General features: G+C 35.0%; 1 protein-coding gene across 11 annotated transcripts in view; it reads right to left on the reverse strand.

Moving 5' to 3' along the window:
* PHTF2 (putative homeodomain transcription factor 2) overlaps positions 1-24,952 on the reverse strand; it is a 161,664-nt gene that overhangs the window by 34,186 nt on the left and 102,526 nt on the right. For 7 of the 11 annotated variants that reach the window (XM_044947151.2, XM_006049873.4, XM_006049872.4 and 4 more), the window contains 7 exons: positions 20,736-20,954; positions 13,172-13,300; positions 11,157-11,429; positions 10,801-10,932; positions 8,512-8,598; positions 3,447-3,602; positions 2,474-2,569 (listed from right to left, as the gene is read on the reverse strand). In XM_044947151.2, the coding sequence (XP_044803086.1) occupies positions 2,474-2,569; positions 3,447-3,602; positions 8,512-8,598; positions 10,801-10,932; positions 11,157-11,429; positions 13,172-13,300; positions 20,736-20,954 (1,092 nt within the window). Of the gene's footprint in view, positions 1-2,473; positions 2,570-3,446; positions 3,603-8,511; positions 8,599-10,800; positions 10,933-11,156; positions 11,430-13,171; positions 13,301-20,735; positions 20,955-21,679; positions 21,802-24,952 lie in introns of those variants that run through there. The other 4 variants (XM_044947152.2, XR_006553045.2, XM_044947153.1 and 1 more) reach the window with 3 other exon arrangements.

A 24,952-nucleotide genomic window follows, 5' to 3' on the forward strand; every position in this document is an offset into this window, starting at 1 on the left:
TCAGAGCAGTATTGGTAGGAAAAAGAGGATGAACTGGACAATATTTGACAGGGTGAGTCAATGGGCCCAAGAATTTCTTGGCTGTGAAGGAAGAGAAAGAAGAAGCAATCTATATTATGTCACAGGTTCTGAATAGAAGACTATGTTTGATCAAGAAAGATCACACTGAGTGCTTTGTATTTTGGTTAACTTTGTATTTCTCTCTATTTTACAAGTGAAGCTGCTCACATGAAGTCTCAACTTTAGAGCCTCCTCCTAGCTAGCACAGTGCCTACACTCTCAAGATACTCAACATTTGTGTCAAAAACTTACCCAGAGCTTCCCTGGTGGCTCAGAGGTAAAATATCTGTCTGCCAAGGTAGGAGACATGGGTTTGAGCTCTGGTCTGGGAAGATCCCACATGCTGCAGAGCAACTAAGCTCATTTGCCACATCTAATGAGCCGGTGCTCTAGAGAGCGGGACTGGCAACTACTGAAGCCCATGTGCTCAAGAGCCTATACTCCACAAAAAGAGAAGCCACTGCAAAGAGAAGACTGCTCACCACAACTAGAAAGGAGTCCCTGCTCACTACAACTAGAGAAAAGCCCATGCTGCAACAAAGACCCAGCAGAGCCAAAAATAAATAAATAAAACTGGAAAAAAAACAAAAACAAAATCCACCTAACTCTTCTGACCCTTTTCAGTGCCTAATATACTGTAAGCACAATCTAGAGTCAGTTAATGCATTTTAGTTAACTGAAGAAGTAACCATGGCATTGAGACACAACTAATTTCCTACTATTCTACGAACACTTTATAAACAACTCTAAAATTACCATTTAATTTGTTACAGAAACAGAGATTTTAAAAAATAGTTTCCTTTTGAGAAAGAAAGGAATTATTAACACTGCAGTGATAATGATATTTTATTAAATTACCTCCAAAGAGGGAATGTCAGACCACCTGACCTGCTTCTTGCGAAACCTGTATGCAGGTCAGGAAGCAACAGTTAGAACTGGACATGGAACAACAGACTGGTTCGAAAAAGGAAAAGGAGTATGTCAAGGCTGTATATTGTCACCCTACTTATTTAACTTATATGCAGAGTACATCATGAGAAACGCTGGGCTGGAGGAAGCACAAGCTGGAATCAAGATTGCCGGAAGAAATATCAATAACCTCAGATATGCAGATGATACCACCCTTATGGCAGAAAGAGAAGAGGAACTAAAGAGCCTCTTGATGAAAGTGAAAGAGGAGAGTGAAAAAGTTGGCTTAAAGCTCAACACTCAGAAAACGAAGATCATGGCATCCGGTCTCATCACTTCATGGCAAAGAGATGGGAAGACAGGGGAAACAGTGGCTGACTTTATTTTTCTGGGCTCCAAAATCACTGCAGATGGTGACTGCAGCCAGGAAATTAAAAGATGCTTACTCCTTGGAAGGAAAGTTATGACCAACCTAGAGAACATATTAAAAAGCAGAGACATTACTTTGCCAACAAAGGTCTGTCTAGTCAAGGCTATGGTTTTTCCAGTGGTCATGTATGGATGTGAGAGTTGGACTATAAAGAAAGCTGAGTGCAGAAAAATTGATGTTTTTGAACTGTGGTGTTGGAGAAGACTCTTGAGAGTCCCTTGGACTGCAAGGAGATCCAATCAGTCCATCCTAAAGGAGATCAGTCCTGGGTGTTCATTGGAAGGACTGATGTTGAAACTGAAACTCCAATATTTTGGCCACCTGATGCCAAGAACTGACTCATTGGAAAAGACCCTGATGCTAGGAGAGATTGAGGGCAGAAGGAGAAGGGGACAACAGAATGAGATGGTTGGATGGCATCACCGACTCAATGGACATGGGTTTGGGTGGACTCCAGGAATTGGTGATGGACAGGGAGGCCTGGCGTGCTGCAATTCATGGAGTCGCAAAGAGTCGGACACGACTGAGCGACTGAACTGAAATGAACTGAAAGAGTTACTATTATGAGATGAGATATACTGAAATTATATTATTTTTTATTGCTACCCAAAAAAGTTTTGAAAATTCATTTATTGGTGATATATAATTATTACAGTGATAATGTATTACTACTTTTTAAACCAACTGAGGTCAAGTAAACAGAAGACTGCATTGAAAAATACAAAATGAAAAAAAAATAGCGAATTAACATCAAATCTTCTTTTTTATAATCTATTTTAAGTTCTAGGATGCAAAAATTTCCAAGGATGCCAACTTCTACAATATTCTGAACATTATTAAGAGTCTTAAAATTTCAAAACTGAATAAAATTTCAAAATGAAATAATCTGAATTACTTTGATTAGTTTTTCAATGAGAAATAAAATGTAAACTGCATGAATGTGCTCAAAAATAATTTGGAAAACATTTTTGATAATCCTGAAAAACAAACACAAAGTAGGATCTACAAACAAAAAAGTAAGAAAAGTTAGAACAGCATTTTCTTCATGATGTCCATTTTCATTTTCACTCTTACCTTTAGCAATTTAGTAGCCAGTTTTAAAACATTGTTCACTAGTGTCAATTCCTCCTTTTTGTTAGGTTTCTTTTCCATTTTCAAGTACAGGTTTATCTTTTATTAAAAAAGAATTAACAATTAAATATACTTAAAATTATAACAAATACTCATTTTTAAGAGGAACTGAAAAACATTTACTAAAATATTAGCAGTAGTTCTCTATTATTAAGAGTATAGGTGATATTAATATTCTTCACACTTAACTATATTCCTAACTTCTTACAGCAAATAGTTTATACGAAAATGATATTTTTTTTAACTTTTCAAATGTAACTAAAAGCTGAAAGAAGGAAAACTGGATTTCATTATTTAAAATGTGAAACACTTTAGTCCCAGATCCAAATCAACAAGGAAAATAAACAATAACTAGAGTAAAGTAAATCAGTTGGTTTGTTTCCTACTTTCCCCTTTCCCTCTAACTGACTTGGTTTGACAGGGCTACCAATGTCTAAAAATCAAACTATTCCTGACAAAAATACTCAACAAGTTCACTAGAAATAAGTTTGTTTAAATAATTCCTATGAAATAAGGAAAATGTTTTTTTTTAATTCATACAAAATAAAGTTAAGCATCAAAATTATTAGGCTTTACACTTTCTATTGAATAAAAGTTTATGCTTATTCAAATATGGCTCTGCTACACTCCAATGCAAACATATCCCAACAATGGTTTAAAGTCCATCATTTCTACAAACGGTATTTCCTGCTTATCTAATGAAAATGGGACACAGAAACAATAGCTTAGACTTGAAATCTGTATCAAGGCAGAACACTGAAGAAAGTTTTGTACTCTACCAAATTTCAAGTTTTGCTCTGCAACATAAATGGTCTTAACAGAGGTTCCTGAAAAATTCTGAAGTAAATGAAAACTTTTAATTTTAACATGTAGGTATCAGACATTAATTTATAACATAATAAACATGAATTCTCACCTGTTCAGTAAGTAATATTGAGGTATTGCTATATTTTTTACTTGTTTCTGATCCAAGGGTAACAAATCTTAGGAGAAAAAGTGTTAACGAGATGCACCAGATTACCAGTTCCCAATTGTAGTGACAATCAAGGAAGATCTCATGTACATGAAGCAACTAAAAATGTAAGGAAAAGGCAATATGAAGAAGAATGTGATTCAAAAATTTCTTCTTTAAAAGAAAGTAAAATTTTACTTCATACAGATATATCATGGATATAGTGTTACATTTTTTAAACATTTGACATTTCTTAGGAAATACTGCAAGCACATGAAAGGTATTGAGTATGATGTAATCAAAACCCATATATTTACTTTCATTAAATCTTAATATCTTGCAATATTTTTTTGATTTTCAAAAACATAAGAGTAAAGATTCAAAGGAAGCCCCTTTAAACTGTTCTTTTCATCATTCCCCTTCTTCCCCACCCCTCTGTAAGGGTAATGACTTTTGCATTTACCTCTTCCACTCAGCTTTTATAGTTGAGCTAAGTATTTATGCTTATACTATGTTATGTTATGAGATCCAACCAGTCCATTCTGAAGGAGATCAGCCCTGGGATTTCTTTGGAAGGAATGATGCTAAAGCTGAAACTCCAGTACTTTGGCCACCTCATGCGAAGGGTTGACTCATTGGAAAAGACTCTGATGCTGGGAGGGATTGGGGGCAGGAGGAGAAGGGGACGACAGAGGATGAGATGGCTGGATGGCATCACTGACTCGACAGACCTGAGTCTGAGTGAGCTCCGGGAGTTGGTGATGGACAGGGAGGCCTGGCGTGCTGTGATTCATGGGGTCGCAAAGAGTCGGACACAACTGAGCGACTGAACTGAACTGAAGTGATATTAGAATTTGTATAAATGCTATCACATCGACCTTATCATTCTTCAGTCTGCTTTTTAATCTACTGGATTTTGTTTTCAAAGTTTATCCATGATTCATTAAGCTTAAATTCATTCATAAAATCAACCACAGTGGATTTGCCTACACTACCAATTAATAATATTCACTGGGCTGCCAATTTCCTCATTGCAAACTATGTTGCAATAAATATTCTCTTCTGCCTCTCCTGGTCTTCTTGTGCACATGTAAGACCTTCTTGAGGAGTTAATATCTAGGAGTAAAACTGCTAAAGCCTTGGATAGTCACACATTCGGTGTTAGCAATTACTACAAATTTGTCTCTGAAAACAGTTGTGCCAATTTATACTCCCAGCAGTGGATCAGTTTCCTTTGCCTTCATATCTGTCCAAACTGGGTATTATTCAACTTCTTAACACCTGCCATTCTAATGGGTGTGAATTGTTCTCTTACTCTTTTCCTTTTACTTTTCCACATTACTTAGGGAGGATGAGTATGTTTCATATACTTACTGGTCACTGGGTTTCCTCTTAACTTATCTTTTTAAATTTTGTATCTAACTTTTTCTATTAGGTTGTCTGTTTTTATTGATTTGTTGAAGTTATTTATTTATTGTGAATAACAAAGCTATTTAAACGATGTATTTTGCCAGTATTTTTTCAGACTCTCTTTTGTCATTTACAGTGCTTCTTTAATACTTAACAATTTTTAGGGAGAGGCAGGAGAGAAGAATATATGAGAGACTGAATGTATCAGGTAAAAGTCTAAAATATTTAGTCTGGACCTTTATAGAAAAAGTTTGCTGATTTCTGACTTACAGAAACAAAACTGATTCTTTTATATTGAGGTTGTATTCATTTTTATTGATCTTGCACTTCTAAAAAAAAGTGTCATGTTTTTAATAATTTGTCTGGAAAGTTACTAGAATATTGTACATAGACATCCATACAGTCTTATGTTTTTTTTTCTTTTCCAATCTTTATACAATTTCTTTCTTTTCCCTATCTTCACTGGTTAGTACCTTTCTTAACTAGAAGTGATAAAGAGAGCACCCATCTCATTTCTGATTTTAAAGTATCTCAAAGATAATAAATATCATATGTACAATGTTTGCTCCAGTTTTTGAAAGATTTTTTATTTATCAAATTAAGAACAGTACTTTTCAGTCACTGTATTGTGAATCTCCCATCGAAATTTACCAATTTGTTTTCTGTATCTATTGAGATGATCAGATAATTTCTACTTTAATCAACTAAAGGAATTTAAACTAGATAACTGGATTTTCTGAAAACCTTTGCATCCAAGGGATAGGCTGTCTAGGTCATGGCATGTTTACTGTTATTAACTGCTGGCTTCATCTTCTGAGTATTTCTGCATCTAAGCTGGTTCACTGCTTCCTGTGTCCATACTGTCTCTCTGGTTTGGTAACAAAGTTACATGAAGTACATAAAATGAATTGGAGAAATATTCCCTTTTTGTACTCCCTAGATCTTTTGTGTAGGATTAGGATTACTTGTTTATTAAAACATTTGGCAAAATTACTCTGTAAAAATCACATGGGTCTTGGGGATTTTTGTTGGTAGCAGATTTTCAAACTACTGAATCAATACTGCTGTATGGCTACAGGGTCTTCTCAGCTCTTCAGTTACTTTTTGAGTCAGTTTTAATTAATATTTCTACAAAACTGTCCACAGAAGCTTTTAACTTTAATGACATTAATATATACTACTATTCTTTTTTAAAAAAATCCTCAACTATTTCAGTTTAATACTGTGAGTTTTCTTTTTAAACACTGCCATCTATAAGTATGTTTTGAAATTTCCAAATGCATGGTTTTCTTTTTGCTGTCATTGTTTTCTACTTTAACGGTATATAACTAGAGGTCTGTATGGTATCAGTTGAGAATCATTTTGTCACCTAGTACATGGGAAAGTTTAATAAACTGTTCTGTGTCTGAAAAGAGTATGTATTGCCTAATTTCAGAATAAAATTTTCACTGTCTTGTTTAGATACATGTCTTCATATTTTTGTCTGCTTCATCAATAATGAAAGAAATGTGTTCAATGCTCCCAATGTGGCATTTTGTCAATTCCTCACTACAGTGCTATTATTTAGGCTGTATATAGATAAGACTGAAGTTATGTGACAACACATATACAATTCTAGAATTGTTAGATCTTCCTAACAACTCTTCAAACTTTTTGTCAGGTTTCTCTCTATCCCAGTAACACGTCTTAGATCACAGTCTATTTCATCTGCTATTAATGTTACTTCACCAGCTTTCTCTTGGCTAGTATTTATCTGCAATGTATTTTTCTATCTTTTTACATTTAAAACTCGACAATGTTATTATGTTCCATGTGTCTTTTGTTGACAGAGATAGATTTTATATTCATTAGAGACAAAAATATTGCAGGATGTACTTCAGGAACATAGAAATAAAACCTTGAAGAAAAGACTGAAATGCAACAAGCAATTATGAGTAAAGAAACCAGTCTTCTTCCTTTTGATTGTGTTAGATTTTTCTGTTTTGGGTGTGCTGCAGTATCTCTATAATGTATCCAAGTGTCAATTTGTTTTTATTGTGGCTTCTTGTTCTTCTTGTCCTTCCTAAACCTGAAAATTAGTGTCTTCTACTAATTCAGAAAAACTCTTAAGTCATCATCTCTCCAAATATTGTTCTCTCTCGTCTTTCAATATGAAATTCCTATTAGATATATGTTGGATCTCCTTTTCATATTTCCATCTCTTCATCTCTGTTCTGTATCTGGGTAATTTCTTCCATCTTCCAGCTCACCAATTATCTTTGTCTTCAATTTGCTGTTTCTTCTGTTTGTTGTGTTTTTAATGTCAGTGACTTTTTTTTTTAAAGTTCTATGAAGCGATGCTTGGGTATTTTTCAAATCTATCTGCTCTTTTTTTAATAGTGTTATCTACATCTTCAGTCATTTTAAACAAGCTTATAGTTTCTATCTGATCAGATCTGAAGTTGCTGGAGATGTACTCCTGCTGTGTGTTAATTTGTTGACTCGCTCATGTTAGAAAGTTTTTTCAAGTGTTCTGAGACCTGAAGGGGCTTTAACTGTGCAAATTCTGTGAGGATTAGGGTGGATGTTATAGCCCCAAGAACAGTCTTGGTTTAGCTTCTTTCAGGTATCCAGGAGTCTAGGATCTTGTTATATTAACTTCTTGACACAGTGGCTACAAGACAAGATCTGTAATGTACACTTGAACCCTGAATCTGTATTAAAAGCTGACCTACATTTATATATTCTTAGGAGAGACTTTCTCTGCCTCCTTGGCCAGAATCCTGGCAAAACTGACCGCGCTTCCTTATTGTCTTCCTGTGCTGTAGGGCAGACTTTTTCTTATTGCACCTTTTCACTGAGACTGTAGGCCTTTGAGGATTTGGGCCTTGTAGCGTATATATAAGGAGGTACAGCAGATCAAGGCCTCATCTCTCACATACTAACACAAACAAAGCACTTCAACCTAACATTAACACATATACTTAACTGCTCTGTTTTTCACTTTTATCCTCATTTTTGGCCCCTTACTGTGTTATAAACTGAAATATACAAGCAATATGTATATTTATAAAACACCTCACTTATACATATTAAGATGCTGGGTATTTTCCCCCCAGTATTGTATGTTTTAAACCAGAAGAATTTTCAGGTAATCTAGCATGTCTTATTACTTGAAACAGAAGTTTAAATTTCATAGCACAGACTATATTCTGAGATACTTTTGTGCTTCCTGACTAATCTTGGTCAATGAGAATTCTTTTTTCAGAGATGAGACAGTTAAGTCACAGTGATAATTCAGGTATAAAATCAAAGTTAATACTAAATGTGAATAAAGCAGAGATCATGGAAAATAGTCTGAAAAATTTCATAACTCTAGACACTCATCAGTTTGTTTTGGAAATAAAGGTGAACTGTAGACAAAAACTAATTATTTTATGTTCAATTAATAGACACCTGAAAATAAGTTATTTATTGTTCATCATGTAAATAAGATGCATTTACTTACTCTACTGAAAAAAATAAACTGTAAAAATTCAATTTCAAATTACTTATTACTTTGTTTATTATTAGAAAGCCTTGGAGGTTGAATATTTATAGATCTGATTATCTAAGTTCTACACAAAATAAGTTAACTCACCTGGGCACAACAGATAAATACAACTGAGATAGTCAACAAGAAAGCAGATGAAACTATGACATCAACTGATCGCTGAGGACCTCGACGCTGGGGGGAAAAAAGTGAAAACACTTTTAAATATATTTACTAATTAGCAGCTAATTCCATGCTTTCAACTAAGGTACTGATCCATCACTGCACATTGACCATAGCTTATGACATTGAAAATATACCTGATTAATGAGATGAATTTTACTTAAAAACTGTTATTATTGCCTGAGGATTTGCAATACCATGAAAAATGGTGAATATATAGCCTAGAATTTGTAGAAGGATAAATCCCAAATATTCCATTTTGTCAAACACTAACCATTTATTCAACAGGTTTTTTGAACACCTGCTCAGAATGAGGGACAGTGGTAGGTGCTGGAAATATAGTAGAGAACAAAACAGACAAGGAGTCAAACATCAAGCTCATAGAGACAGATATACGTGCAAGTTGTGATGACAGCTATGAAGGAAAGGTATAGAATGCTTTCAGAACATTGGTGACAAGTTTGGTACAAATATCATTTCCTTACAGACATCTTCCCAGGCCCATACTTCTAACTCTCAGAAAGACTGTGTAGGCCTGGGAAGATCTCTCCAAGGAAGTGATATTTACCCCAAAGTAGGGTGCAGTAGCATGATGGCACACGGCAGTTATTGGTATTGTTATTGGTAGAAGGAAAAGCAAGTGCAAGAGTGTAAAACAGAAAAGATGAGAGTACATTCAAAGCATTGAAGCAGCGTAGTCTGGCCGGAATGCAGGGAGGCAAGTATTTCAAAATGAGACAAGCGGGACAGGCTATCTGCAGGAGCTGAGTCATGAAGGGCATTAAAAGCCCTATTAAGATTTGGTTCTATATCCTAAGATCAACGGAGAATTTTCAGAAAATTTTAAGAATATGGTCAGATCTACATTTTTAAGACACCTCTGGCAGCAAACTGAGGAAAATATTAAGAGGAGGAAACAGGAATGCTGAGAGGCCATATAAGACAAAACTGCAGTAATCCAATACAGGAGATAATTGGTGGCTGCAATTAGGGTGGGGAAATAAAAACAGAGAGAGAGAAGTAAATGGATTTGAGATACATTTTGGAAACAGAAAGGGTGGGAATTGGCGATAAACTGAATGTTGGAAATGCAAAAGAGGAAGTCAGTACTCAGGATAATTCCTAGACGTGGGGTTACCTGTTTCCCTCACTGAAGAATGAGCTCCTAATGGCAGGGAGTTCCATCTCGTCAATAGTGAATGGCACATGGTTAACATTAAATGAATGTTTATTGACTAAAATAATCAATTCATAAAAGAATGCAATACCTGCTCAGGGATGATAAGGAGAGCAAATTTTAGGTGGCTTCTCACTAAGACAGGTAACAAGGATCACATCCATCCTTCCAGCGGTGTCATAGTGAGAAAAAACAATCTACACTGATCTGTGGCATTGCCCAGTGAAGACTAACTTAGCTGAGTTTAACAAGTTAAATAAACAGCATAATGAATTTTTTTAAACAGAAGTGTAGACAAATAATGCAAAATTTTTCTACTTTTTCCTTGTTACCTCAAAATAAAAGTCATTAAAGATCTAAGCATGTCAGAGGATAGTTGGCCTTTAGGTCAATTTTATTAAGCTATGATTACTCCATACACAATGAGTATGCAACAAAGTAATAATCCTCAGAAAAAATGTTTTCCTAAAACTAATTCAGATGTTTCCCATTTCCCTCCTGAGCTTTTATATTTTAATTCCATAATTGGGAAAGTTACTTTAAAAGATTAAAGGAAAAGAATGGCATGAAAATGATGGCTTAGAATTGGAAGCTAAACTTTTCAAATAGTAATAGGTCACCTCAGTGAGGCAGCTCATTGACAAGATTTTTAATTTCCTTTTTTAAGCAGTGGGCTCCCTCTGCTGGCTTGTGATATAATCATTCTATTGTAGAAACAAAATCTTTAATCTAGCTTTTGAATGAGTAGTAGTAGTTAGGGAGATTTATGAACAAAGATAAATTTTGGACAATCTGATCTTGAATCATCTATCTAAAATGCATTTTAGCCTTCTGGACTTCAGATCTTTTACTGTAAAGAACCAGTTAAACATTCTGAATTTCTGCATATGGATCAAAATGAACACTAGATGTGGCCACATAGCACCATGTAAATACAAATCTGACTATAAATCTAGACATACATACATACTGACAAAGAATTGGAACTATGAGAGGGAGCCAGCACGTTAAGAGTACTTTTATCACTACCATTCTACCTTAAGATAGGATCGGAGAGAAAGCCACATTTTTATATTCTGTACTTTCTTCAATCGGAAATGGGGAACCTCAGATTTTCGAGCCCTCCTTGCCGATGTTAAATGTCCAAAGAGTTTTGCAAAAAGTAATCGCTAAAAAAGATTAAAATAAAAATTAATTTTCAAGTAGATTACCACATAAAAATAAAAATTAACAAAATAGAAGTTATTAAGATTTGGTTAACTATTATAAAAACAAAATGGGGAAATAATTAGCATGTCAAAATGATTTAATGAAACACTAAACTACTTCAGGAATACCATGAATATTATGAAAAGGATAAAATTCTCTATTGAGATGTCCATATTATACTTACCTGTTTATAAGTTCTTTCTGCTACACAGAGCAAAAAAAAGAAAATCCACACAAGAGACACACGAACCACAAAACTTATTATAACCATAGAAAGAACTATAACATCTTCATTAGAACCAAATGCAATCACATAAAGTTCTGAAGCAGAATGTGCTGTGAGTTGATCCAAGTCGGTAGCTTGGGAGAGTCGGAAAACAAATGGAGTTAAACCCAGGATTAGAGAGACTGCATTTCCAAAAATCTGGTAGCCTATCCCTGGTATATGGCTGTTTACCTTTAGAGAGAGAGAGAGAAAAAAACACACACAAATTTTATCTACAGTAAAATTAATTCCTAATGAAGCATTATTTTATTTACAGCAATATGAAATTACTGTTAAAATATATCAGTTTTAATACCTGAATAATGCAATTTAAATTTACTCAAAGTTTTGAGAACCTATTACACATAAAATGTAAGTCAATATTTCTCAGTTTTTAAAAATAGTTCATTATCAGATCTCTAATTCATTAAGTAGATGCAAAAGGATTTACTTACCTGGTCTTACCTGGATCTTGAAAAAAATATTCCACTTATCTCATTATTTAAAAATTTAGACATATTTACAAATACTAGAATACTGAAAAGAATGAGGAGATCTTGTATCCACTTAAATCCAGTTACAGAAAAAAATCTAGAATTTATACTTTATGTTCTGCTTCAAAGAGTTCACAATACAAATGGATAATCTCCTTAAACTGTAAAACTACTTTCTTTTATGTATATATACATATATGTATATACATATTGTTTTCTGAAACCATTTCAGAAGAGAGAATATGCTAGAGGGGTAAAAATTAAATAAGAGCGAGGGAAAAAGGGGCAGGGGAATTATAAGAAAAAAAAGGAATTTCAAAATTAAATAATGGAAAATATAAAATTGGCAGGACTGGGAGGGATTTTAAATATCATCTGCTGCTGCTAAGTCGCGTCAGTTGTGTCCGACTCTGCGACCCCATAGACGGCAGCCCACCAGGCTCCCCCGTCCCTGGGATTCTTCAGGCAAGAACACTGGAGTGGGCTGCCATTTCCTTCTCCAATGCATGAAAGTGGAAAGTGAAAGTGAAGTCACTCAGTCGTGTCCGACTCTTAGCAACCTCATGGACTGCAGCCTACCAGGCTCCTCTGTCCATGGGATTTCCCAGGCAAGAGTACTGGAGTGGGGTGCCACTGCCTTCTCCAAAATATCATCTAGCTACCTTTTTTATCATCATATTGCATAGTATGTAAAAATTCACAAAAAAGGTACAGAGTATTAATCAGATGCAAGTTTTTGGAGACTCCTTGTTAACAGCTTTTCATAGCTCACATGGAAATATGTAATAGGAAGTAGCTCAGTTTCTGACACCAGTTATTTTAATTCCTGTCCTACATAAAAGTATGCACAACAGTTCTAGTTAGCAACACACAAGAAATTTAAAATTGCCAAGTTAAATCACGCCTAGCTGTCCATGGGAATTAGGCAAAATTTTAAAAGTAGTAATGATGTAATAAAAGAAATAATAGAAACTGAAGTTTAAATCTGTAGGATTTGTATTCCACATCTTCAAGTGACTTAAGATTCTTTTACCATTAGCTGATTTACTCTTATATATTTAAGAGGCAAGCATCAGTAGAAATTTTCCAGTGTGAATTCTCTTTTTTAATGTTTTGAGTAGTAATAAATCAATGAAGTGAGGTAAATGATACAGAAAAATGTTTTCATCAACAATTGTATATACCTAGCAGCTCCTAAATTTGATCCACTGAAAGCAAAAAAAAGAATAATATAAAAGAAAATTTTAAACCATCAAGGTCTATTCTTGATCAGAAAATGAAAAGCACCAAAAAATGTTTGGTGACAAACCACTCAAACACAAGAAACTTTTTTTTTTTCAGGTTGAAGAAATGAGGTGAGTAGGTTGTAAATGTAACACTTCAGTAATCATTTACTATATTAATAATCACTATCTAAACAAATAAAATTTAAAAACTCACTCTGTTCATTATCATTCCACTGATTTCAAGGACAGACATATCTGCTTTCTTGCAGTCATTGCCTTCCCATACGATAGCACTTATTTTTTCTAATCCCGGGTGGGAACTATGGAGCCAGGGCAAATGACTCTATAAAAAATAACCAGAAATTGGTGGGTATATTAACTGTATTTCAAGATAAAACACATACAATTTTATCTATATACACTAAAAAATAGAAACTGGTGAATGCATTTATATTTATAGAACACATATATCTATACAAAGCTATCTCATGTACAATTTCAGGGACACTAAAATTCTATCTTAAAATTAGTTAGCATACACTAATTTGTAGCATAAGAAATTAGAGTTATAAAAATGCATTTAAGTTAAGAACTTTCAGAACCTATACTAGGGCAACTTATTCAAAAATACTCTAAAATTTGTCAGCAAAGGCACTTAGTTGTCGATCTGTTTACATAACTCCTAATATACTAGTGTTCAAAGACAAATGTGCATCAAATTCATATTACTGACTGTTCAACTTATGCATGTGTGATACGAAAGACAATGATCACTGAGATTTGAACCTTTCTAAAAGACTAAACAGTGATACAATCTCATTCAGAAAGACACACACTTACCCTTAATACTTGATTTAGTTACTTTTCTGATTTTTTTAAATCTAGCATTTCTCCAAAGGATCCATTTAACTTTTCCCTTCGGAGCAAATATCGCAAACTGAAGCACATAGAACTAGAAGTATTCCCCCAAGTAAAATAAAGTATCCCTCACAGTTTCACAGAATAGAAAATGGTAGGAAGAAAAGCTCAAAGCTTTAATACAAACAAAATCATATATTTAGTGTGTTTGTTTTTTCTGTTTGTTTCAGATCTATAATTAAAAGAATAAAACTTCAAAATAGGATAGTTGAAGGTTAAAGATAGCAACACAATAAAACACTAATCTTTACATTATCAGATATCAGTAGAAATAACACAAAAAGACTGGTCCCTCCCCTCAAAAAAGATTAGTTCCAGAATGAGATACAATTGATATTTCTAATATTATGTTATTTCTAAGTTATTTTAATAACATATTTCATTGAAAGAACTTCTAACAATGAACAAAATAATCTACTTTAAAATATTATTTGGCAGATAAAAATGTGAAATATGATAAAAGATATGCTTCTGCAGACTTAAGGAATATATTTTCCTCTGGAGGAAGTTGCACTGATTCATTTCAATAAAAGGTATAAAAAGTAACATAATATATGCAAGAAAATAAATATGGGAACTTATTATTCTGACCTCATACATTAATTTTCTTTATATAAAGCTAATATACCACATTTATATGCACAGAGTAAAAAAAAGTGATGAACAATTATACAGGCAAACCATAATGCCAGGAGTCATGCTACTGGCAAAGCCCTTTTATATGTAGTTATTTGGCTACCAAGATGGTTCCTCTGAAAATTTATCTATTGCAAAAACAGAGTATCTTAATATACATTAACCTTCATAGTATATATTTCATTACTGGAGAACCTTAAGAGCTATGTGATACTGACAGGAGTTATTAAATATCCACCTAATTCCTCAAATTGTATAATTTATCCCCAAACAAAACAAATAATTTACACTAAAATGTCAAATTTTCCCTGAAACTATAATAATTATGAAAAATGATGAAACCAAAAAGCCTGGAACAAATATGAGAAGCTGAATGGAAAGAGTATTAAACCACAGAGGTAATAGATTAAAGCATCGATATGCAGGCTCCTTTTTTTTAAACTCTCAGTCTGTAACAGTGAATTATATGAAGCAAGATACACAATACCAAGAATGTCCATCTAGAAAAAGAAATGGGAAATCAAAAAAATCTTCATTCTAATTCTAAAAGTACTCATTTTGCCCAGGTAACTTCTAACTAGCATTTGATAGCATTTTCCTATTTCTAGAAAGGAAAAAGGCAAGAGCATAGAAAGCAACTAAAACCTGGAGAATTTAAAAAGATATAGGAATGTGTGTGTGCATGTGTAATGTACTCAAAAAACAGTCTTATTGAAATATACACTGCCTTTAGTACATGAAAGATTTTTTAAAAGCCTCAAAGAAAACATAAGAGCAAATCATTACATTTTACAGTTTCATCAGATAACAGGTTCTTCTTAGCTATGTTTTTCAAGCTAAAGTTTAGAACTCATTCAATACTTCTTGTTATCCTTATCAAAATATCAATTGCTTTGCTCCCTGTTTATTCAAAGCTTTCTTGAAGTTTCCAGCTCTGGGAACTATAGCAGTTAAAGTATGGCTTTACCCACTGAAAAATTAACTTTACTTCAATGTGTCTTGGTCATTGTTTGGTCACTAAGTTGTGCCAGCTCTTTGCGACCCCATGGACCGTAGCCTGTCAGGCTCTTCTATCCATGGGATTTCCCAGGCAAGAATACTGCGGTGGGTTGCCATTTCCTTCTTCATGGGATCTTCCTGACACAAGGACCGAAACCATGTCTCCAGCACTGGCAGGTGGATTCTTTACTACTGAGCCACCAGGGAAGCCCCTGGAATGTGCCTTTATATTATATACTCATCCATGGCTACAGAATAAAAGTTTTCTCTTTTAGAAATGTTTCATTAACTATTTACCAAGAAAATAAAATAAAACTACATATTTGGTGACACACCGTCTAGAACACACTGATTGAAATGCTCAGTGCGTCTTCATGGGGAGGAATTTTCCAGTCTTTATCATAGGCAGGAAAAGGTCCTCCAAACCTTATACAGATCTTAGCCAAACAAACAAAAAAGGCAGCTTTTCATTAACGGGAGCTAATTTCAGCTATAACTGAAAATATGAGCTTGTTTTTAGAAGCCTGAGAATACAAAATGCATGTGAAATCATCCTAAATCAAAAAGCAAAACCACTGTAAATCTAGAATACTGTAATTAAGATGTAGAGTAAAACAGTAAAAAAAAAAAAAATTTATCTTACCAAAAAAAAAAAAAAAAAAAGGAAAAAAGAGATATAATAGATTTAGGACCAAAATTTATTCCATAAGCATTCATTACAACAAAAATTTTAATCATTTAAGAAAGGTCTACTTAGCACCTTTTGAAAATTTTTGTTTCATTATTTCACTCAACTAATATTAAGCACCTACTATGTACCAAGCACTGTGTGATACAACAATGAGCAAAGCACGCGTCGTCCCTAGCTCTGTGCCACTTATGCGGTTGCTGAGAAAAGAGCTCACAGACATTTTCATAAGCCTAAAATCCAGTTATCCTCAGTGACTTAAATGAATATACAGGTGACTCATCCATCACCCTTTTCACATGCATTATTCTCTGTTTTTTTTTTTTTTTTTTTTTCACTTCTTAAATTCGAGGGATCTTCAGCTAGTCCCATGACCACACCCTGGACCCTGTCACCACACTGAAATGCCTACTTCTGAAGTGAGCCTCTAACCACAGTCTTCCATCTTACCAGAGAGGAAAGATTCCTCAAACCTTCAATTTAAAACACACTTTTCCTTGAACACATGTGTTCTTCAACCTATCGGTCTCTTCTTCATATTTCCTTCTCAATTTAACATGTCTAGATTCTTGCCTTATCCATTACTTTAACCAGCATAGCATCCCCTTTCCTGTCCCTTGAATAGCAACTACTTGGCACCTACACTGTGTGACTCTGGGTGCTTTACTTAATCCTGAGCCTTCATCTCATTTATGAAACAAAAAACAAACTACATTGACATAGATCATGGAGATTACATGAGACAATGCATCCAGATTACTTGCACAATGGATGATATATAGGGTCAATGCTTATTAAATCTTTGTTATTATAATTATTACAACTATATTCTAGAGAATATCATACAACTGTGTAAAACTGTTATTTTTCAGTTGCTAAGTCATGTCCGACTCTTTGTGACACCATGAACTACAGCACACCAGGCTCCTCTGTCCTCCACTATAACCCAGAGTTTGCTCAAATTCAAGTCCAGTGAGTCGGTGATGCTATCTAATCACCTCATCCTATGCCACCTCCTTCTCCTTTTGCCTTCAATCTTTCCCAGCATCAGGGTCTTTTGAAATGAGTCAACTCTTTGCATCAGGTGGCCAAAGTATTGGAGGTTCAGCTTCAGCGCTAGTCCTTCCAATGAATATTCAGAGTTGATTTCCTTTAGGATTGACTGGTTGGATCTCCTTGCAGTCCAAGGGACTCTCAAGAGTCTTCTCCAACACCACAGTTCAAAAGTATCCATTCTTTTTGCTCAGCCTTTTTTATAGTCCAACTTTCATGTCTGTACATAACTAGTGGAAAACCCAAAGCTTTGACTTCACATACCTTTGTCAGCAAAGTGATGTCTCTGCTTTTAATATGCTGTCTAGGTTTGTCATAGCTCTCCTTCCAAGGAGCAAAGGTCTTTTTTTAATTTCATGGCTGCAGTCAACATTGGCTGTGATTTTGGAGCTCAAGAAAATATTTTCTTGAAAATCCATCACTGCTTCCACTTTTCCCCCTTCTATTTGCCATAAGTGATGGGACCAGATGCCATGATCTCAGTTTTATTTAATGTTGAATTTTAAGCCAGCTTTTTCACTATCCTTTTTCACCTTCATCAAGACACTCTTTAGTTCCTCTTCACTTTCTGCCATTAGGGTGGTATCATTTGCATATCTGAGGTTGTTGATATTTCTCCTTGCAATCTTGATTCCAGCTTGTGAGTTATCCAGTACAGCATTTTGCATGATGTACACTGCATATAAATTAAATAAGCAGGTGACAATATACAGCCGTGATGTACTCCTTTCCCAATTTGGAAAACTGGATGTTCCATGTCTAGTTCTAACTGTTGCTTCTTGACCCGCATACAGGTTTCTCAAGAGGCAGGTATGGTGGTCTGGTATTTTCATCTCTTTAAGAATTTTCATAGCTTGTTGAGATCTACACAGTCAAAGGCTTTAGCATAGTCAATGAAGCAGAAATAGATGTTTTTCTGGAACTCCCTTGCTTTCTTCATGATCCAATGAATGCTGGCAATTTGACCTCTGATTTAAATCCAGTTTGTAAATCTAGAAGTTCTCGGTTCACATGCTACTGAAGCCTAGCTTGAAGGATTTTAAGTGTTTCCTTGCTAGCAAGTGAAATGAGTGCAACTGTATGGTAGTTTGAACATTCTTTGGCATTGGCCTTCCTTGGGATTGGAATGAAAACTGACTTTTCCAGTCCTCTGGCCACTGCTGAGTTTTCCAGATTTGTTGGCATATTCAGTGCAGCACTTTAACAGCATCATCTTGTAGGATTTTAAACAGCTCACCTAGAAATCCAGCACTTCTGCTAGCTTTGTTCACAGTAATGCTTCCTAAGGCTCACTTGACTTCACACTCGAGGATATCCAGTTCTATGTGAGTGACCACACCATCGTGGCTATCTGGGCCATTAAGATCTTTTTTGTACAGTTCTTCTATGTACACTCAATCTCTTCTGCTTCTCTTTGGTTCTTACCATTTCTGCCCTTGATGGTGCCCATCCTTCCGTGAAATGTTCCCTTGATATTTCCAATTTTCTTGAAGAGATCTCTAGGCTTTTCTATTCTATTGTTTTCCTCTATTTCTTTGCATTATTTAAGACTCTCTCTCCTTCCTATTCTCTGGAATTTTGCATTCAGTTTGGTATATCTTTCCCTTTCTCTCTTTCCTTTTGCTTCTCTTCTTTGTTCAGCTATCTATAAAGCCTCCTCAGACAACCACCTTGTCTTCTTACATTTCTTTGGGATGATTTTGGTTACTGCCGCCTGTATAATGTTATGAACTTCCGTCCGTAGTCTTCAGGCACTCTAACAGATCTAATCCCTTGAATCTATTCATCATCTTCACTGTATAATCATAAGGGATTTGATTTAGGTCATACATGAATGGTTTTCCCTACTTTCTTCAATTTAAGCCTAAATTGTGCAATAAGGAGCTCATGATAGGAGCCACAGTCAGCTCCAGATCTTGTTTTTGCTGACTATATATAGTTTCTCCATTTTCAGGTACCAAGAACATAATCAATCTGACTTTGGTATTGACCATTTGGTGATGTCAATGTGTAGAACCATCTCTTGGGTTGTTGGAAAAGAGTGTTTGCTATGACCAGCAAGTTCTCTTGACAAAATTTGTCAGCCTTTGCCTTGTTTCATTTTATACTCCAAGGTAAAACTTGCTTCTCTGATTATCTCTTGACTTCCCATTTTTGTGTTCCAATCCCCTATGATAAAAAGGACATCTTTTTTTGGTGTTAGTTCTAGAAGGTGTTGTTAAGTCGTCACAGAACTAGTCAACTTCAGCTTCTTAAGCATCAGTGACTGGAGCACAGACTTGAATTACTGTAATGTTGAATGGTTTGCTTTGGAAAATGTATAGACTGGGCAGCTACAAATTCATAGTTTTAGATTCCAGCTAAACCAAGATTCCACTCAACCAAGTAGGAGTGTGACTCTTTTAATGTGTTATATGGCTTGAACACAAATAAACATATACTCTCTCCTCACCATCTCCATTTTCCATAAATGATAATGCCAAGCCTTCACCACTATCCATAAGCCCCTTATCCTATCATCTCACTTCTCTTCTATTAAGAGACCATCTGGCCTCTAGCACTTCAAACAGAGATCATGCAGTAACTCTCATAGTCTGACTTACTTCATGAACTCTTCCTCCCCTGCCTGTTTCAGCAGAGGATGTGTTCCTTGTCCTGTTGGAGGCTAGGCTTCCTAAGTATACCTTTTCTCCAGAACCCTAAGAAACCAAAACTGTACCAATTTTCCCACCTGTTTTTCTCCTATGCACGTAAGTGCTCTCCCATCTGCACATCTAGCAGCTGGGGACCAAAACATTCCTTCACTTTCTCCAACTTGTCAGGGTTATGCTTCTTCTTTTTTGTTTTTGGGTTTTTTTTTTAGTATTTATTTTATTTATTTATTTAGCTGCATCTGGTCTTAGTTGCAGTACACTGGATCCTCTCATAGTAGTTATATGTTGAAATGATAATATTTTAAATATACTGGGCTAAACAAAACATATTTAAACTAATTTTACCTTTTTAAATGTTTTTAAATGAGACTACCAGAAAATTTTAAATTATGTATGTAACTCATTTTATTTCTGTTGGATAGCATTACTACAGGCACTTTGAAATAGAAATCTGATATTCATGAGGTGTAGATTTGTGAATTATAATCGTATATGTGTGTGGAATTAAGGTTACAGGTATAGATGAATCTGACCATGAAGTATGCTTAGTGAGAAAAGGACTAATACATCTAAAGTACAATCTGACTTAGAAAATTCTATTTGCCAACAATTTCTCAGGAAGAGAACATATGTTTGCAAGGTGATTGACAATCACTATATAAATACTGAGATTCTATGTTCCTATGAAGCCAGATCACAGGTCACATAAAAATTAAAATATGGGAACATTATTTCTATTGAATGTAAGTTTTCTCTCACCTCTGTAAAATGTATATACATTCAAAGGAGCTGGACCAACAGCCCCACACAATCCAACACTGTAAACCAACCTGATGAAAAGGGTCGTCTCTATATTCTTTTTTCACACATGGATTAATTTGAGGATTTTCCACATCTGTCTCACTGGTACAAGATGATCGGCATTCTGCACAATGTAACAAGTCTTCCCATAACACATCTTCTGTTTCAGATTCTGGCCTTGTGCTCTCAGAATCCTGTCTGGAACTTGAACAGCGAGAGCTGCAACTAGTACCCGATTTAGGGGCATCCTGAAATCAAGATATTCTTTGACATTAATACAATTTATGTACCCTTTCCAACTCAATGGATTTTATCAGAAACATATATTGCTACTTTTTACTAAAACAACAAACACACTGCCAAATGACAGTGACATAAACAGCAAAACATTAAAATACATATTACTTTTTAAGGAGTAATAAAATTTTCCCATATCAAAATGTGATTTCACATCTCAGCTCCAGTATTATTTTGCAGGCAAAAGCTGTGCCTGTTTTCTCTTAAACTTTATACAAAGTTCAGAATTCAAAGACTAGCCTAAATCTATATGGACTGCATAGTCAGTGAATACTAACCCACTTTAATTGACATATTTAATGAAGTTCTTTTCTTACTCTAGTCTTTTTTTTCTTAAAGCAACAATAGGTTTCATATATCTACTGTTTTCATTTTTCAAACAGAAGTTCAATAAATTGATATAAAATTAACAAACACTCTATACCAGGAAGATAACTGCCAACTTGTGTTTTTTAGATGTGTGCTGTGCTTAGTCATGTCTGACTCTTTGTGATCCCATGAACTATAACCTGCCAGGCTCCCCTGTTCATGGGATTCTCCAGTCAAGAATACAGGGGGTAGGTTGCCATGCTCTCCTCCAGGGGATCTTCCCAACTCAGGGATCGAACCCAGGTCTCCCGCACTGCAGGCAGATTCATTACCATCTGGCCACCAGGCAAACCCAAGAATACTGGAGTGGGTAGACTATCTCTTCTCCAGCGGAACTTCCTGAACCAGGAATTGAACCAGGGTCTCCTGAATTGCAGGGGGATTCTTTACCAGCTGAGCTACCCAGAAGTCCCAGGTTTTTTAGATAATCTATGGTAAAAAAAAAAAAAAAGTGAAAAACTAAAAGGCCTAAGTTAAATAATTTCTCATCAATATACTTTTCCACTAGGAGTTTTTTCCAATACAAAATAAATACCTTTGAGTAAAATTTTAATTTAAATAAATTCAAAAGTGAAAGTGAAGTCACTCAGTCGTGTCCAACTCTGTAGCCCCACAGGCTCCTCGGTCCATGGGATTTTCCAGGCATGAATACTGGAGTGGGTTGCTATTTCCTTCTCCAGGGGACCTTCCCGACCCAGGGATCGAACCCAGGTCTTCCGCATTGTAGGCAGACACTTTACCGTCTGAGCTACCAGGGAAGTTTTGTTTTTTTGTTTTTTGTTTTAAATAACTTCCTAAATAAAGAATGGTAATAGCCATCCTTATAGTCAAGTACGCTGAAATTTTTGCTTTTGTTTTTACCCATCCTCTGTCGGTAAGACTGTCAATTTTACTTGCAAATGTTTTATATTTATTCCTCTCTCTTTGCCATGTTACCACAACAGTTCAGATTTCATCATTCACACTTTATTTACTGTAAGACCTTCCTTACTGACCCCTATCTGAAAGGCCTTTCCCTATTTCTAGATTAACCTTCCCACATTGCAGCTGCTCTTTCATTCCTCAGACTAAAATCTTTCTGTGGCTTCTCACATTCCTTCAACCTGCATGCTTGTCTTTCAATGTGCTACTTCAGACCCTGCTGTCTACTTCTCCTACAGCGACACTGGGCTACTCCGTAGCCCCTCAACACAGCTTGCTCTTTGCCACTCTAGCCTCTAATCATGTTCTTAGCACTTACTGTTAATCCTACTCTCCTTTAAAGTCTACTCTACAAAGTACCAGGAAAATACCATCTCTACCCTTTCTAGCTGTCTTACGTTGTTTCTGAATCATCTACCAATGGGGAGTAAAACTACCTACCTTAAAGAGATACTGAAATGAGCACTGTGGCTTTTAATGCAAACCCTAGTACAACGCAGGGGCTCGACAAATGTTAGTTTAAAGCTACTCTCTACCCATGGCTGATTCATGTCAATGTATGGCAAAAACCACTACAATATTGTAAAGTAATTAGCCTCCAATTAAAATAAATAAATTAAAAAAAAATAAAGCTCCTCTCTATTTAGAGCAATCATTTTGTCCCTAAAGCAAGTTGTTACTTTTTATCTTCATTTAATGACAAATTTTGCATTGTTTTCTGGCATCTGAAATTTATCTGTGTTAATTAAATGCTCATGTAGTTCATATTCTCAAATATATCATATCTCTTAAATATACTGTAAGTCCATGAAAGACAGAAACCACTTTTTTTTTTGCCATCATTAGTACAAGTAACAAAATATCTTAAATGAATTAGATATATTATTGATAATTAATTTATTGATACTAGGATAGGATACCATAAACATAAATTTACTGTACTGATAAGAGTATTTATGGGAGGAACATTGTTTAAGAGAGGAAAATTTTCCAGAAGAACTGAGCAGGAAAATGAAAAAAGAAAGAAAAAAGGGTTAAAATAAGTCAACTTTGTTTTAAGACATACACTCCCAAAATACTTCAGACTCAGTAATGTCAACCATAATATTTGAAACATAAGCTGTTTTCATTAGATAGGAAGACACACTGTATTAAGTAATCAGTAATTGCTAAATCAAAATTTTTTATGAAACTAGATTATCTGTAACTAATTTCTAATGCAGACTTGCTAACCAGATACAAATATAAATAATAAGATTAAAGGCCTGATAACTGTTTAGGTGAAACTAATGGGTGATTCCAGGGATTAAAAAAATGTATATGTAATTCTTAATAAATGTATTTCATCAAATATTCATTGCTAAGTGGGCCATTTCACAAATGTCAAATCTAAAAATTACTACCTATAATTGCTTACATTTCAAACAGAATTTAACCTGAAACATTTAGGTGGTTAATGGCCACTTTAAATTTCACTACAAATTGCTGAATTAAGCCTAAAAGTAGGAAATTTTATAACTGAAGAAAATAGCTCAGTGGGTCATTTAATATGGTTTGCTCTGCTTATCTCAAATCTCTAGACTGGTAGTTTCAATTGAGGATACAATCATATTAATAAAGACTATTTATTTGAACTGAAATAGTTGAAGGGAAGAAGCATTTATAACATAAATGCTTTGTGCCAGGCAATTATGCATAATCTTATTTAAACTTAACAATCTGATGAGGCCAGTCTCCTCCTCTCCCCACTGTACAGAAGCAGAAACTGAGACTCAGGTAGGTTAAACAATTTTTCCAAAGTCACTTAAGTAGTCTGACTCCAAGCCCATTGTTTCTTCATTATGCTTCCCATTATCAGATGAAAAGCTAATTCACAGCAGGAAATAAAAACTGAGACACTTGCAGAGTTAAACAAAGCAAGAGAGAGCTAAGAAATAGTACAAATACTTAAAAGGAGCTACCAATTACCCAGGACATCTCCTATATCCCAGATAACCAAGTAATTCCACCACCATCTTCCCAATAGCAGACTGGAAGAAACCCATCAGACACAGTAGATATTAACAGCAGAAACAGGCAAGGAACTAGGGTAGGGAGTTGAGGGGTAAGAGACAGAAGGGTTAAGTCAAAGTCCAAGATCCTGAATGGCAAGATCATACCTCATTCCCAACTCCCTTGGTGACAAACACCATGACAGCATGGTAGAGTACCTACCACTCCCATGCCACCAGAAGATTGGATGATTTCTTCCTGAAAAGCAAAATGCCCCTAAGAAACATATGTACAGATGCTAACATCTGGGAGGCTTACAACAAACGGCTGAGTTCCTGAAAAGTACTCTTATAGTGAGGCCCATCAGTCCTGCTCCTGCACAAAGTGTTTCCCCAAATGATTTCTTTGTGCCTCACCCTAAAAGAAAACAGTGTCACCACTAATTTGAAAAGTACAGCAATAACTACATATAGATGCAAAACAACACTATAAATCCTGTTTGAATTTTCCTTATTCAAAGGAGGTTTTGTTTTGCTTTTTTAATAAAAAAAATAAGAACAACTTTTCAGTTGGTTTGACTTGAGGGTAAAAAATTTTGAAATACAGCCTTTTAAATATCCTCTAGTCTCAAGTTTCTCACTTCACAGATGAAGAATTTGAAGATCTG

Source organism: Bubalus bubalis, chromosome 8, assembly GCF_019923935.1.
Source record: "Bubalus bubalis isolate 160015118507 breed Murrah chromosome 8, NDDB_SH_1, whole genome shotgun sequence".
Lineage (NCBI taxonomy): Eukaryota > Metazoa > Chordata > Mammalia > Artiodactyla > Bovidae > Bubalus > Bubalus bubalis.